The 16,133-nt window shown below is 54.1% G+C and overlaps 1 protein-coding gene across 2 annotated transcripts in view; it reads right to left on the bottom strand.

Moving 5' to 3' along the window:
* The window catches only part of LOC147116795 (poly(U)-binding-splicing factor PUF60-like), a 106,597-nt gene that overhangs the window by 65,852 nt on the left and 24,612 nt on the right, over positions 1-16,133 (bottom strand). For both annotated transcript variants that reach the window (XM_085987215.1, XM_085987216.1), the window contains exon 3: positions 949-1,035. In XM_085987215.1, coding sequence (XP_085843341.1) covers positions 949-1,035 — 87 coding nt within the window. The remainder of the gene's footprint in view (positions 1-948; positions 1,036-16,133) is intronic.

The raw sequence follows: 16,133 nt of genomic DNA, 5'->3' as shown, positions 1-16,133 counted from the left end.
CAGGACGTGTTATACTAGAGGGTCTGAAGCTCGGGGCTGAAGTATGCAGCGGTCCTGGTCAGCTTCACCATTACATCAGGCGAATAAGAACATAAGAACTAGGAGCAGGAGTCGGCCCCTCGAGCCTGCTCCGCCATTCAATAAGATCACGGCTGATCTTCGACCTCAACTCCACTTTCCCGCCCGATTTCCATATCCCTGGATTCCCCACGAGTTCAAAAACCTAACGATCTCAGCCGTGAATATACTCAAAGACTCAGCATCCACAGCCCTCTGGGGCAGGGAATTCCAGAGATTCACAACCCTCTGAGTGAAGAAATTCCTCCTCATCTCAGTATAAATAGCCGACCCCTTATCCTGAGACTATGCCCCCTAGTTCTAGACACTCCAGCCAGGGGAAACAATCTCTCAGCATTTACCCTGTCAATCCCCTTCAGAATCTTGTATGTTTCAATGAGATCACCTCTCATTCTTCTAAACTCCAGAGAGTATCGGCCCATTCTACACAATCTCTCCTCATAGGACAGCCCTGTCATCCCAGGAATCAATCTAGTGAACCTTCGTTGCACCGCCTCCAAGGCAAGTATATCCTTCCTTAGATAAGGAGACCAAAACTGTGCCCAGTACTCCAGGTGTGGTCTCACCAAGGCCCTGTACAATTGGAGCAAGACTTCCTCACTCTTATACTCCAACCCCCTTGCAATAAAGGCCAACATGCCATTTACCTTCCTTATTGCTTGCTGTACCTGCAGGCTAACTTTCTGTGCTTCTTGCACAAGGACACCCAAATCTCTCTCAACACCAATATCGCCGTTGCCAAATCCGTGGCCCTCCTGCTCACCAAAGCACCCGCCCCCCCCCCCCCACAAGCCCTGCATAAATTACATTATGTCATTTGTTCTGAATTTCATCCCTGGTCAAACTGCCCACTTTCAGATTTGGCCTCACCTTCTGCAGCGCCTCCTGCTGCTCGGGGTTAAGCGATGGCAGGCCAAGCTTCGACTGCCCATTCTCCAGCTTCAGAATGTCACCACCCTGAAATAAAGCACAGACACAGTTTACTTTTAGGTCACTCTCTCCACTTTTAATGGGAGGTGGTCCATCAAACAAATAACGTGAGTGGCTACTAATAAATCAAGCATGTACATATCTGTTTTTATATAATGTTAAACACACCGTCACCAAATTTATAATAAAAACTGAAGAGAGAATCGCAGATCATTTTGCAGCAAAGTCCCAAAACATGACTGGTTTCACTTTTCAGATGCTGACTGACCTATTGTGCACTTCCAGCATATTCTGAGATTTTCAAATTCAGTTGCTTTTTGTTTAAAAAAATTAGTACAAATTATGTAAACAGTGCAGGGCTCCCACAGTACTGCCCCTCCGACAGTGCAGCACTCCCTCAGTACTGCCCCTCCGACAGTGCAGCACTCCCTCAGTACTGCCCCTCCGACAGTGCAGCACTCCCTCAGTACTGCCCCTCCGACAGTGCAGCACTCCCTCAGTACTGCCCCTCCGACAGTGCAGCACTCCCTCAGTACTGCCCCTCCGACAGTGCGGCACTCCCTCAGTACTGCCCCTCCGACAGTGCAGCGTTCCCACAGTACTGCCCCTCCGACAGTGCGGCACTCCCTCAGTACTGCCCCTCCGACAGTGCAGCGTTCCCACAGTACTGCCCCTCCGACAGTGCAGCGCTCCCTCAGTGCTGCCCCTCCGACAGTGCAGCACTCCCTCAGTACTGCCCCTCCGACAGTGCAGCGTTCCCACAGTACTGCCCCTCCGACAGTGCGGCACTCCCTCAGTACTGCCCCTCCGACAGTGCGGCACTCCCTCAGTACTGCCTCTCCGACAGTGCAGCACTCCCTCAGTACTGCCCCTCCGACAGTGCAGCACTCCCTCAGTACTGCCCCTCCGACAGTGCGGCACTCCCTCAGTACTGCCCCTCCGACAGTGCAGCGCTCCCTCAGTGCTGCCCCTCCGACAGTGCGGCACTCCCTCAGTACTGCCCCTCCGACAGTGCAGCGTTCCCACAGTACTGCCCCTCCGACAGTGCGGCACTCCCTCAGTACTGCCCCTCCGACAGTGCGGCACTCCCTCAGTACTGCCTCTCCGACAGTGCAGCACTCCCTCAGTACTGCCCCTCCGACAGTGCAGCACTCCCTCAGTACTGCCCCTCCGACAGTGCGGCACTCCCTCAGTACTGCCCCTCCGACAGTGCAGCATTCCCACAGTACTGCCCCTCCGACAGTGCAACGCTCCCTCAGTGCTGCCCCTCCGACAGTGCAGCACTCCCTCAGTACTGCCCCTCTGACAGTGCAGCACTCCCTCAGTACTGCCCCTCCGACAGTGCAGCACTCCCTCAGTACTGCCTCTCCGACAGTGCGGCACTCCCTCAGTACTGCCCCTCCGACAGTGCGGCACTCCCTCAGTACTGCCCAGTAGCGTCAGTCTAGATTTTGTGCTCAAGTCCGAAGGTGGGACTTGAACCCACAAACTTCTGACTCAAGAGGAGAGAATGCTGCCACTGAGCAAGGGCTGGCACTAGTCGATGGCTGAAGTCCAGATTTATTCAACTGTACTGATTTGTTAACTAAAGCTCGGGATAGCGTGAGCCAACCTAAGCCCGCCAATCAAATTGTTCCAAAAAAGGTATTTACAATCAGTTAATGCTGCCTTTTAGGGCATCTCAAGATCTGATGCTGAAAACAAGCTTCGCAAAATAATAAACCCCCGGCACTAAAAATGACAGCTCTCCAACTGATTGTCATATTCCACAGTAGGTTAACTAGCTTTTATTCTGAGTTTGGTCCTCCATCAGAACCTGCACCTTCACTGCTCACTCCAACCCAATTCGGTTCCTTGCTGTCTCCTGTACCTTCTCCCTTGCTGCTTCAGGCCCACTGAGCAACAAGTTGTTTTTATACAACGGCAGCAACATAGAAAAATGTCCCAATGCACGTCAAAGACAAAATCAGACAAAGATGGAAACCGAGCGCAAGGTGAGGTGACCAAAAGCTTGGTCAAAGAGGTGGGGTTTCGGGAGTGTCTTAAACAGAGGGGGAGGTGGAGAGGTTTAAGGAGGGCATCACTAGATAGCCAAAAACACAGCCACTAATGGTGGGGCGAAGGGGGAGATACAAAAGGACAGAGTCAGAGAAAGGGAGTGCTCAAAGGGAGAAGATCTGTAGAACCGGAGGAGGTTAAAGAAATATGTACAGTCATGAAGGAATTTAAACACAATGCAATGTAGATCAGCGAGCTTGGGGGGGGGGGGGGGGGGGGAAGGACACACGACTTGGCGAAGGGGTGACATCAGTGGCGAGGGTAGAGTTTGCAGGGGACACGGTGAGGGGGTGAAATCAGTGGCGAGGGTAGAGTTTGCAGGGGACACGGTGAGGGGGTGAAATCAGTGGCGAGGGTACAGTTTGCGGGGGACACGGTGAGGGGGTGACATCAGTGGCGAGGGTAGAGTTTGCAGGGGACACGGTGAGGGGGTGAAATCAGTGGCGAGGGTACAGTTTGCGGGGGACACGGTGAGGGGGTGAAATCAGTGGCGAGGGTACAGTTTGCGGGGGACACGGTGAGGGGGTGAAATCAGTGGCGAGGGTACAGTTTGCGGGGGACACGGTGAGGGGGTGTAATCAGTGGCGAGGGTACAGTTTGCGGGGGACACGGTGAGGGGGTGAAATCAGTGGCGAGGGTACAGTTTGCGGGGGACACGGTGAGGGGGTGAAATCAGTGGCGAGGGTACAGTTTGCGGGGGACACGGTGAGGGGGTGAAATCAGTGGCGAGGGTACAGTTTGCGGGGGACACGGTGAGGGGGTGAAATCAGTGGCGAGGGTACAGTTTGCGGGACACGGTGAGGGGGTGAAATCAGTGGCGAGGGTACAGTTTGCGGGGGACACGGTGAGGGGGTGAAATCAGTGGCGAGGGTAGAGTTTGCGGGGGACACGGTGAGGGGGTGTAATCAGTGGCGAGGGTAGAGTTTGCGGGACACGGTGAGGGGGTGAAATCAGTGGCGAGGGTACAGTTTGCGGGGGACACGGTGAGGGGGTGAAATCAGTGGCGAGGGTAGAGTTTGCGGGGGACACGGTGAGGGGGTGAAATCAGTGGCGAGGGTAGAGTTTGCGGGGGACACGGTGAGGGGGTGAAATCAGTGGCGAGGGTAGAGTTTGCGGGACACGGTGAGGGGGTGAAATCAGTGGCGAGGGTACAGTTTGCGGGGGACACGGTGAGGGCGTGAAATCAGTGGCGAGGGTAGAGTTTGCAGGGGACACGGTGAGGGGGTGAAATCGGTGGCGAGGGTACAGTTTGCGGGGGACACGGTGAGGGGGTGTAATCAGTGGCGAGGGTAGAGATTGCGGGACACGGTGAGGGGGTGAAATCAGTGGCGAGGGTACAGTTTGCGGGGGACATGGTGAGGGGGTGAAATCAGTGGCGAGGGTAGAGTTTGCGGGGGACACGGTGAGGGGGTGAAATCAGTGGCGAGGGTACAGTTTGCGGGACACGGTGAGGGGGTGTAATCAGTGGCGAGGGTAGAGTTTGCGGGACACGGTGAGGGGGTGAAATCAGTGGCGAGGGTAGAGTTTGCGGGGGACACGGTGAGGGGGTGAAATCAGTGGCGAGGGTAGAGTTTGCGGGGGACACGGTGAGGGGGTGAAATCGGTGGCGAGGGTACAGTTTGCGGGGGACACGGTGAGGGGGTGAAATCAGTGGCGAGGGTACAGTTTGCGGGGGACACGGTGAGGGGGTGAAATCAGTGGCAAGGGTACAGTTTGCGGGGGACACGGTGAGGGGGTGAAATCAGTGGCGAGGGTACAGTTTGCGGGGGACATGGTGAGGGGGTGAAATCAGTGGCGAGGGTACAGTTTGCGGGGGACACGGTGAGGGGGTGAAATCAGTGGCGAGGGTACAGTTTGCGGGACACGGTGAGGGGGTGAAATCAGTGGCGAGGGTAGAGTTTGCGGGGGACACGGTGAGGGGGTGAAATCAGTGGCGAGGGTAGAGTTTGCGGGGGACACGGTGAGGGGGTGAAATCAGTGGCGAGGGTACAGTTTGCGGGGGACACGGTGAGGGGGTGTAATCGGTGGCGAGGGTACAGTTTGCGGGGGACACGGTGAGGGGGTGAAATCAGTGGCAAGGGTACAGTTTGCGGGGGACACGGTGAGGGGGTGAAATCAGTGGCGAGGGCACAGTTTGCGGGGGACATGGTGAGGGGGTGAAATCAGTGGCGAGGGTAGAGTTTGCGGGGGACACGGTGAGGGGGTGAAATCGGTGGCGAGGGTACAGTTTGCGGGGGACACGGTGAGGGGGTGAAATCAGTGGCAAGGGTACAGTTTGCGGGGGACACGGTGAGGGGGTGAAATCAGTGGCGAGGGTACCGTTTGCGGGGGACACGGTGAGGGGGTGTAATCAGTGGCGAGGGTACAGTTTGCGGGGGACACGGTGAGGGGGTGAAATCAGTGGCGAGGGTACAGTTTGCGGGGGACACGGTGAGGGGGTGAGGGGGTGAAATCAGTGGCGAGGGTAGAGTTTGCGGGGGACACGGTGAGGGGGTGAAATCAGTGGCGAGGGCACAGTTTGCGGGGGACACGGTGAGGGTACAGTTTGCGGGGAACACGGTGAGGGGGTGAAATCAGTGGCGAGGGTACAGTTTGCGGGGGACACGGTGAGGGGGTGAAATCAGTGGCGAGGGTACAGTTTGCGGGGGACACGGTGAGGGGGTGAAATCAGTGGCGAGGGTACAGTTTGCGGGGGACACGGTGAGGGGGTGAAATCAGTGGCGAGGGTACAGTTTGCGGGGGACACGGTGAGGGGGTGAAATCAGTGGCGAGGGTACAGTTTGCGGGGGACACGGTGAGGGGGTGTAATCAGTGGCGAGGGTACAGTTTGCGGGACACGGTGAGGGGGTGAAATCAGTGGCGAGGGTAGAGTTTGCGGGGGACACGGTGAGGGGGTGAAATCAGTGGCGAGGGTACAGTTTGCGGGGGACACGGTGAGGGGGTGAAATCAGTGGCGAGGGTACAGTTTGCGGGGGACACGGTGAGGGGGTGAAATCAGTGGCGAGGGTACAGTTTGCGGGGGACACGGTGAGGGGGTGTAATCAGTGGCGAGGGTACAGTTTGCGGGGGACACGGTGAGGGGGTGTAATCAGTGGCGAGGGTACAGTTTGCGGGACACGGTGAGGGGGTGAAATCAGTGGCGAGGGTAGAGTTTGCGGGGGATACGGTGAGGGGATGAAATCAGTGGCGAGGGTACAGTTTGCGGGGGACACGGTGAGGGGGTGTAATCAGTGGCGAGGGTACAGTTTGCGGGACACGGTGAGGGGGTGAAATCAGTGGCGAGGGTACAGTTTGCGGGACACGGTGAGGGGGTGTAATCAGTGGCGAGGGTACAGTTTGCGGGGGACACGGTGAGGGCGTGAAATCAGTGGCGAGGGTACAGTTTGCGGGGGACACGGTGAGGGCGTGAAATCAGTGGCGAGGGTAGAGTTTGCAGGGGACACGGTGAGGGGGTGAAATCGGTGGCGAGGGTACAGTTTGCGGGGGACACGGTGAGGGGGTGAAATCAGTGGCGAGGGTACAGTTTGCGGGGGACACGGTGAGGGGGTGTAATCAGTGGCGAGGGTACAGTTTGCGGGACACGGTGAGGGGGTGAAATCAGTGGCGAGGGTACAGTTTGCGGGACACGGTGTGGGGGTGTAATCAGTGGCGAGGGTACAGTTTGCGGGGGACACGGTGAGGGGGTGTAATCAGTGGCGAGGGTACAGTTTGCGGGGGACACGGTGAGGGGGTGAAATCAGTGGCGAGGGTACAGTTTGCGGGGGACACGGTGAGGGGGTGAAATCAGTGGCGAGGGTACAGTTTGCGGGGGACACGGTGAGGGGGTGAAATCAGTGGCGAGGGTAGAGTTTGCGAGACACGGTGAGGGGGTGTAATCACTGCCGAGGGTACAGTTTGCGGGGGACACGGTGAGGGGGTGAAATCAGTGGCGAGGGTACAGTTTGCGGGGGACACGGTGAGGGGGTGTAATCCGTGGCGAGGGTACAGTTTGCGGGACACGGTGAGGGGGTGAAATCAGTGGCGAGGGTACAGTTTGCGGGGGACACGGTGAGGGGGTGAAATCAGTGGCGAGGGTACAGTTTGCGGGGGACACGGTGAGGGGGTGTAATCCGTGGCGAGGGTAGTTTGCGGGACACGGTGAGGGGGTGTAATCCGTGGCGAGGGTAGTTTGCGGGACACGGTGAGGGGGTGAAATCAGTAGCGAGGGTAGAGTTTGCGGGGGACACGGTGAGGGGGTGTAATCAGTGGCGAGGGTACAGTTTGCGGGGGACACGGTGAGGGGGTGAAATCAGTGGCGAGGGTACAGTTTACGGGACACGGTGAGGGGGTGAAATCAGTGGCGAGGGTACAGTTTGCGGGGCACGGTGAGGGGGTGAAATCAGTGGCGAGGGTACAGTTTGCGGGGGACACGGTGAGGGGGTGTAATCAGTGGCGAGGGTACAGTTTGCGGGGCACGGTGAGGGGGTGTAATCAGTGGCGAGGGTACAGTTTGCGGGGCACGGTGAGGGGGTGTAATCAGTGGCGAGGGTAGAGTTTGCGGGGCACGGTGAGGGGGTGAAATCAGTGGCGAGGGTACAGTTTGCGGGGGACACGGTGAGGGGGTGAAATCAGTGGCGAGGGTAGAGTTTGCGGGGGACACGGTGAGGGGGTGAAATCAGTGGCGAGGGTAGAGTTTGCGGGGGACACGGTGAGGGGGTGAAATCAGTGGCGAGGGTACAGTTTGCGGGACACGGTGAGGGGGTGAAATCAGTGGCGAGGGTACAGTTTGCGGGGGACACGGTGAGGGGGTGAAATCAGTGGCGAGGGTACAGTTTGCAGGGGACACGGTGAGGGGGTGAAATCAGTGGCGAGGGTACAGTTTGCGGGGCACGGTGAGGGGGTGAAATCAGTGGCGAGGGTACAGTTTGCGGGACACGGTGAGGGGGTGAAATCAGTGGCGAGGGTACAGTTTGCGGGGGACACGGTGAGGGGGTGAAATCAGTGGCGAGGGTACAGTTTGCGGGGGACACGGTGAGGGGGTGTAATCAGTGGCGAGGGTACAGTTTGCGGGGGACACGGTGAGGGGGTGAAATCACTGCCGAGGGTACAGTTTGCGGGGGACACGGTGAGGGGGTGAAATCAGTGGCGAGGGTACAGTTTGCGGGGGACACGGTGAGGGCGTGAAATCAGTGGCGAGGGTAGAGTTTGCGGGACACGGTGAGGGGGTGTAATCAGTGGCGAGGGTAGAGTTTGCGGGGGACACGGTGAGGGGGTGAAATCAGTGGCGAGGGTAGAGTTTGCGGGACACGGTGAGGGGGTGTAATCAGTGGCGAGGGTAGAGTTTGCAGGGGACACGGTGAGGGGGTGTAATCAGTGGCGAGGGTACAGTTTGCGGGGGACACGGTGAGGGGGTGTAATCAGTGGCGAGGGTACAGTTTGCGGGGGACACGGTGAGGGGGTGAAATCAGTGGCGAGGGTACAGTTTGCGGGGGACACGGTGAGGGGGTGAAATCAGTGGCGAGGGTACAGTTTGCGGGGGACACGGTGAGGGGGTGAAATCAGTGGCGAGGGTACAGTTTGCGGGGGACACGGTGAGGGGGTGAAATCAGTGGCGAGGGTACAGTTTACGGGGGACACGGTGAGGGGGTGTAATCAGTGGCGAGGGTACAGTTTACGGGGGACACGGTGAGGGGGTGAAATCAGTGGCGAGGGTACAGTTTACGGGGGACACGGTGAGGGGGTGTAATCAGTGGCGAGGGTACAGTTTGCGGGGGACACGGTGAGGGGGTGAAATCAGTGGCGAGGGTACAGTTTGCGGGGGACACGGTGAGGGGGTGAAATCAGTGGCGAGGGTAGAGTTTGCGGGGGACACGGCGAGGGTACAGTTTGCAGGGGACACGGTGAGGGGGTGAAATCGGTGGCTAGGGTACAGTTTGCGGGGGACACGGTGAGGGGGTGTAATCAGTGCCGAGGGTACAGTTTGCGGGGGACACGGTGAGGGGGTGAAATCAGTGGCGAGGGTACAGTTTGCGGGGGACACGGTGAGGGGGTGTAATCGGTGGCGAGGGTAGAGTTTGCGGGGGACACTGAGGGGGTGTAATCAGTGGCGAGGGTACAGTTTGCGGGACACGGTGAGGGGGTGAAATCAGTGGCGAGGGTAGAGTTTGCGGGGGACACGGTGAGGGGGTGAAATCAGTGGCGAGGGTACAGTTTGCGGGACACGGTGAGGGGGTGAAATCAGTGGCGAGGGTAGAGTTTGCGGGGGACACGGTGAGGGGGTGAAATCAGTGGCGAGGGTACAGTTTGCGGGGGACACGGTGAGGGGGTGAAATCAGTGGCGAGGGTACAGTTTGCGGGGGACACGGTGAGGGGGTGAAATCAGTGGCGAGGGTACAGTTTGCGGGGCACGGTGAGGGGGTGTAATCAGTGGCGAGGGTACAGAGTTTGCGGGGTTGTGGTTTCTCGCCACCCAATTGTTAGAATATTTTAAGAATGTGGTTTAAACCGAGCATGGTCAGGTATCCAGTCTCGCACAGCGCCCAGGCATTTAACAAGAGGGTGATGCTGGTGGGAGCGGTTCCTGTCTCTGTGAACAGAGATAAGGGATGATGTAGTTACTAAGGAACCAACATACCACAGAACCTGATAGCATTGAAAGACTGCTAAGAATTATGAAGGCCCAGAAGGCAATAAGGAGGCCTGTACATGGATAAGGAGAGGCTACACATTCCAAGAGAACAATAAAAGCCTGTACGGCAGAGATAAAAACCAAAAATGCTAGAAATACTCAGCAGGTCAGGAGAGAGAGAGAGTGTTAACGTTTCAGGTCGATGACCCTGTGTCAGAACTGGAAAAGTGAGAGATGCTGCAGATTTTAAGCAACTGCAGGGGCAGGGAAAGGGGGGAGGGGGTCTGGGATAGGATGGAAGGCAGGAGAGATTAAATGGCAAAAGGGATGATGGCGCAAGACAAAGGAGATGGTAATGGAACAAGTTAAGAAACAAAAGATGCATCTCGAGGTGTATGAGAACAGCAGAATCATCAACAGCTGCCATCTGAAAAATTGGGGAAGGGGTTATGATCCAAAATTGTTGAACTCGATGTCGAGTTCAGAAACCTGTAAAGTGTCTAATCGAAAGGAGGTGCTGTTCCTCGAGCTTACGTTGAGCTTCATTGGAACCAAAGGCGACGCAAGAAAAAATGTTTTTATGCAGTGAGTGGTTAAGATCTAAAGTGCACTTCCGAAAGGGTGATGGAGACAGACTCAACCTTATCTTTCAAAAGGGAGTTGGATAAGTATCTGAAGGAAAGCAATTTGCAGAGCTACGGGGAAAGGGCGGGGGGATGGAACTAGCTGGAGTGCTCTTGCAGAGTTGGCACGGGCTCGACTGGCCTACTCCCGTGCTGTAACCATTCTATGGTTCTAGTGTAGGAGGCAGAGGACAGAGTGGGAGTGCAGCAGAGAATTCAAGGGAGAGGCGACTGGAAGCTCGGGTCACGCTTGTGGACTGAATAGGTGTTGGGCAAAGCAGTCACTCAATCTGCGTTTGGTCTCCCAAGTGTAGAGGAGACCACATCGTGAGCAGCTTTAACAAAAAACTGTTTTTCTTCCTTTCAGGAGTCAAGGATCACAAACTTCCAACTCTTGAATACCAACATCCGTCTAGAACCTCCGCCCCCTTCACTTTCCTCTGACCCCATCCCTTCTTCCAATCTCACCCCCTGCCATGTTTCACTATCACCTCTTGCCTTCAACGATCAGTCCTCAGCAAAGACCTGTGCTTCATCCCCTTACACCCCCACCTCAATCAATTTCAAGCTCAGCACGACGCTGAGCTCTTCCTTTCGCCTTCATCTCCGTGTCCTCCACTTTGGGAGGAATCTACATACACACAACACGCAACCCCCCCACACAACACGCAACCCCCCCCCCACACGCAACCCGCAACCCCCCCACACACACAACACGCAACCCCCCCCCCACACACAACACGCAACCCCCCCACACACAACACCCCCACCCTTTCTCCCGTTTTCAGAATTCTCATTCTACATGGACCCCTCCCTCTGGCCTCTTAGTCCCTCCAGATCTTTTCATTGCCAACATGCCGCCGTGACATCGGATGTCTCATTTTCTCTGTTCCCGTCACTCACTCGAACCTGCTCCCTCTGAACTTGCAGCACTCTGTCATCTCAGTTTTAACCCTAACACGGTCATCAAGCCTGCTGACGAAGGTGTCCCTGTTGTTGTTTGGCAAACCGACCTCTACCTTGCGGAGGCTGAACGCCAAATCTCTGACGCCTCCTCCTACCTCCCTTGGACTACCGAACATCAAGCCATCATTTCCAAGATGGTCACTGACCTCATCTCCTCTGAAAATCTTCCCTCCACGGTCTCCAAAGTAATAGTCTCACCCGCACAGCCCTTACACCTCCTTCCCAAGAACCACAAACAGGACTGCCCTGGTACACCCATCGTTTCAGCCTGTTCTTGCCCCACGGAACCGATTACTTCCTATCTCGACTCTCTTGTCCAGTCTCTTCGCACCTACATTCGCAACTCTTCCGACCCCCCGCCGCCACTTCAACAGTTGCCAGTTTCCTTGCCCCAACTGTCTCCTTTTCACCATGGACACCCAATCCTTCTACACCTCCATACCCCACCAGGGCAGCCCAAGGGCGCTCGGCTTCTTCCTTGAACAGAAGCCCAACCAGTCCCCATCCACCACCACCCTCCTCCGCCTGGGTGAACGTGTTCTCACATTGGACTTCAGTAAAGCCTTTGACAAAGTCCCGCATGGGAGACTGGTCAAGAAGGTAAGAGCCCATGGGATCCAGGGCAACTTGGCACATTGCTTCCTGCCACTAAGCCAATTTTGGATCCAGAGGGTGATGGTCGAAGGTTGTTTTTGTGACTGGAAGCCTGTGTCCAGTGGTGTACCGCACGGATCGGTGCTGGGTCCTTTGCTGTTTGTAGTATACATTAATGATTTAGCTGTGAATGTAGGAGGTATGATCAGTAAGTTCGCAGATGACACGAAAATTGGTGGAGTGGTAAATAGCGAGGAGGGAAGCCTCAGGCTACAGGACGATATAGACGGGTTGGTCAGATGGGCAGAACAGTGGCAAATGGAATTTAACCCTGAAAAGTGTGAGGTGATGCATTTTGGGAGGACTAACCAGGCAAGGGAATACACAATGAATGGTAAGACCCTGGGAAGGACAGAGGATCAGAGGGACCTTGGTGTGCATGTACATAGATCCCTGAAGGTAGCAGGACAGGTGAATAAGGTGGTTAAGAAGGTATATGGGATACTTATATTCTATGCCTCAGCTAATGAAGGCAAGAGCAGGGAGGTTATGATGGAGCTGCACAAAACGCTGGTTAGACCACAGCTGGAATACTGTGTGCAGTTCTGGTCGCCACACTATAAGGAGGATGTGATTGCATTAGAGAGGGTGCAGAGAAGATTCACCAGGTTGTTACCTGGGCTGGAGCGCTTCAGCTATGAAGAGAGACTGGACAGGCTGGGGTTGTTTTGCTTAGAGCAGAGAAGGCCGAGGGGGACCTGATGGAGGTGTACAAAATAATGAGGGGCATAGATAGGAAGCAACTTTTCCCCTTCGTAGAGGGGTCAATAACCAGGGGGGCATAGTTTCTAGGTAAGGGCCAGGAGGTTTAGAGGGGATTTGAGGGAAAACTTTTTCACCCAGAGGGTGGTTGGAATCTGGAACTCACTGCCTGAAAGGGTGGTAGAGGCAGGAACCCTCAACATTCAAGAAGCATTTAGATGAGCACTTGAAATGCCATAGCATACATGGCTACGGACCAAGCGCTGGAAAATGGGATTAGAATAGACAGGGCTTGATGGCCGGCGCAGACACGATGGGCCGAAGGGCCTCTTTCTGTGCTGTGTAACTCTATGACTATGACATTGAACAACTTCTCCTTTGACTCCACCCACTTCCTCCGAATAAAAGGTGTTGCCATGGGAACCCGCATGGGTCCTAGCTACGCTTGCCTTTCTTGGGATACGTGGAACATACATCGTTCCAGTCCTACTCAGGTCCCCTCCCTCACCTCTTTCCAGTACATTTTTTCAGGTGGCAGCTGTTGATGATTCTGCTGATCTCATTTACACCTCTTCCAACCTTTCACCCCATCAGACCTTCTCTTTCTTTTGTTCTTTCCTCTCGCCCCCTTCCCACCTCCCCACTTGCTTAAAACCTGGTTATATCTCGAACTTTTCCAGCTCTGACAAAAGGTCATCGATCTGAAACGTTAATTCTGTTTCTCTCTCCACAGATACTGCCTGACCCGTTGAGTATTCCCAGCACTTTGTTTTTATTTCAGATTTCCAGCATCCGCAGTGTTTTGTTTCTGTGAGGCAGAGATGGCAGTCCGTAAAACAAGCTCATCTCGAGTAGTTAACGTGGCGACAGCTTGGTGAGATAATTAACAACTGAGGCCAGAGATGTATATGTGCAGAAAAAAAGCAGCCAAATAGTTAAAGACAGGGCATAAATCCCCCTCCCCCTCAAAGCAAGAGCTCTCTGGACAGTCGGAAGTCCACAGCGGTCAAGTCTGATCACCGAGCCCACGGGGAAACCAGGCTGTATATAATTGATACTGTAGAACAGTTGCATAAGAACAATATTATTAGTCAATAGAGTAAAGCTTGTTGTTTGAACCACTCGGGCCCGAATCACATGGAAGTTATTGTTGAAGGACTAACAACCGTACGTTGAGACAGTAACTAGGGAAGAAATCCACTAACCCACCCAGGAACAACAATGTTAATAGATTTACTCTGTCAGAAATTGCAGCTCATTCAAAACTGGAGGTCGGACAAGCAGTCGGACAACAGTGGAGGGGTCCAGAGAGACAGCAGATAGAGAGAGCTGGGTGGAAGCAGATTCCATCGCTGCAGACGATGTCTTCAAGGGCAACATGTAGATGAGCAAGAGATGGGGGCCAAGTATACCCTTGGGGGACTGCAGAAGCAACGGTGCGAGGGTGGGATTGTTGGAAATGCTCTGACTACGATCGTACCCAGTTATTTCACATCAATATCATGTGGGGGAAGCAGGCAGAAGGGGAGTCTAGGACCAGGGGGCGTAATCTAAAAATTAGAGCCAGACCCCGAGCAGTGAAATTAGGAAACACTTCTACACACAAAGGGTGGAAGAAGTTCCTGACATCAGTAGTAGGGAAAATGCTGGAATCCATCGTTAAGGAAGTGGTATCAGGGCACTTAGAAAATCATGACAGAGTCAACATGGTTTTATGAAAGGGAAATCGTGTTTGACAAGTTTTTTTGAGGATGTAACTAGCAGGGTAGATAAAGGGGAACCAGTGGATGTAGTATACAGGAAACTCTCGATTTACCAGCACCTAAATAACCGGGAATCTCTTAACCGGCAAAATTCAGGAGTAGGTTCAGTAAGTTTTACTTCATATTAGTGGCCGCGCAACCGGGGTTCCTGCACCTGTTGCTTAGCAACAGGGATGCCTGGATTTTGTGGCCAGGGTTCCTGCACCTGTTGCTAAGCAACAGGGAAGCCTGGATTTGTTGCTGTGTACGGGGCTCTCGTACCTTTTACTATACCTCTCTGTAATCCGGACTTTTTGATAAACCGGCACCACGCCGGTCCCGGATAAAAAAAAGTTTCCTGTATTTGGATTTCCAAAAGGCATTCAATAAGGTGCCATATAAAAGGTTATTGCACAAAATAAGGGCTCATGGGGTTAGGGGTAACATAGTAACATGGATAGAGGATTGGTTAACGGACAGAAAACAGAGAGTCGGGATAAACGGGTCTTTTTCAGGTTGGCAGGCTGTAACTAGTGGGGTGCCGCAAGGATCAGTGTTGGGGCCTCAGCTATTTACAATCTATATTAATGACCTAGATGAAGGGGCCGAGTGTAATGTATCCAAGTTTGCTGATGATACCAAGCTAGGTGGGACAGTAACTGTGAGGAGAACACAGAGTCTGCAAAGGGATATAGATAGACTGAGTGAGTGGGCAGTAAGGTGGCAGATGGAGTATAATGTAGGGAAATGAGAGGTTATTCACTTTGGTAGGAAGAATTGAAAAACAGAATATTTTTTAAAAGGTGAGAAACTTTTAAATGTTGGTGTTCAGAGAGATTTCGGTGTCCTCGTGCAAGAAACACAGAAAGCTAGCGCGCAGGTACAGCAAGCAATAAGGAAGGTAAATGGCACGTTGGCCTTTATTGCAAGGGGCCTGGAGTATAAGAGTAAGGAAGTCTTGCTACAATTGTACAGGGCATTGGTGAGACCACACCTGGAGTACTGGGCACAGTTTTGGTCTCCTTATCTGAGGAAGGATATACTTGCCTTGGAGGCGGTGCAACGAAGGTTCACTAGATTGATTCCTGGGAGGAGAGGGCTGTCCTATGATGAGAGATTGTGTAGAATGGGCCGATACTCTCTGGAGTTTAGAAGAATGAGAGGTGATCTCATTGAAACATACAAGATTCTGCAGGGGATGGACAGGGTAGACGCGGAGAGGTTGTTTCCCCTGGCTGGAGTGTCTAGAACTAGGGGGCATAGGCCCGTAATTTCCGATAGGAGGCATTCGCACACAGGAAGCCTATCTGAAAAAAATCTACGCTTGTACCCGAGGTCCGGACACTTCCGATCCTGGGCCTCTCCACAGTCGAAATGCGCAGGGCCCACGTATCCCAGGGACACGTGCCGTTCACAATCGTCCCTGGGAATACCTGGGCCAGGCCAGGCAATAGGAGAAGGGAATCTCCCTTCATACTTTTGACAGATAGACCCATCAAAAGTATGAATGGAGATCACCCCAAAAACACATCAAGATATGAAATAAATTTTTTAAAAATCATGTTTTTAAAATGAGTTAAAATTACATTAAATTAAATATTTTAAACAATGAGATCCCCTCTCATTCTTCTAAACTCTAGTGAATACAGGCCTAGTCGACCCAATCTCTCCTCATACGACAGTCCTGCCATCCCAGGAATCAGTCTGGTGAACCTTCGCTGCACTCCCTGTATGACAAGTATATCCTCTCTTAGGTAAGGAGACCAAAACTGC

This window comes from Somniosus microcephalus, chromosome 5 (assembly GCF_052327205.1).
Source record: "Somniosus microcephalus isolate GS21.2 chromosome 5, FLI_Smic_1.0, whole genome shotgun sequence".
Taxonomy (NCBI): domain Eukaryota; kingdom Metazoa; phylum Chordata; class Chondrichthyes; order Squaliformes; family Somniosidae; genus Somniosus; species Somniosus microcephalus.
Note: the sequence above shows the minus strand (reverse complement) of the source record. Positions and strands in the feature narration are given on the sequence as shown.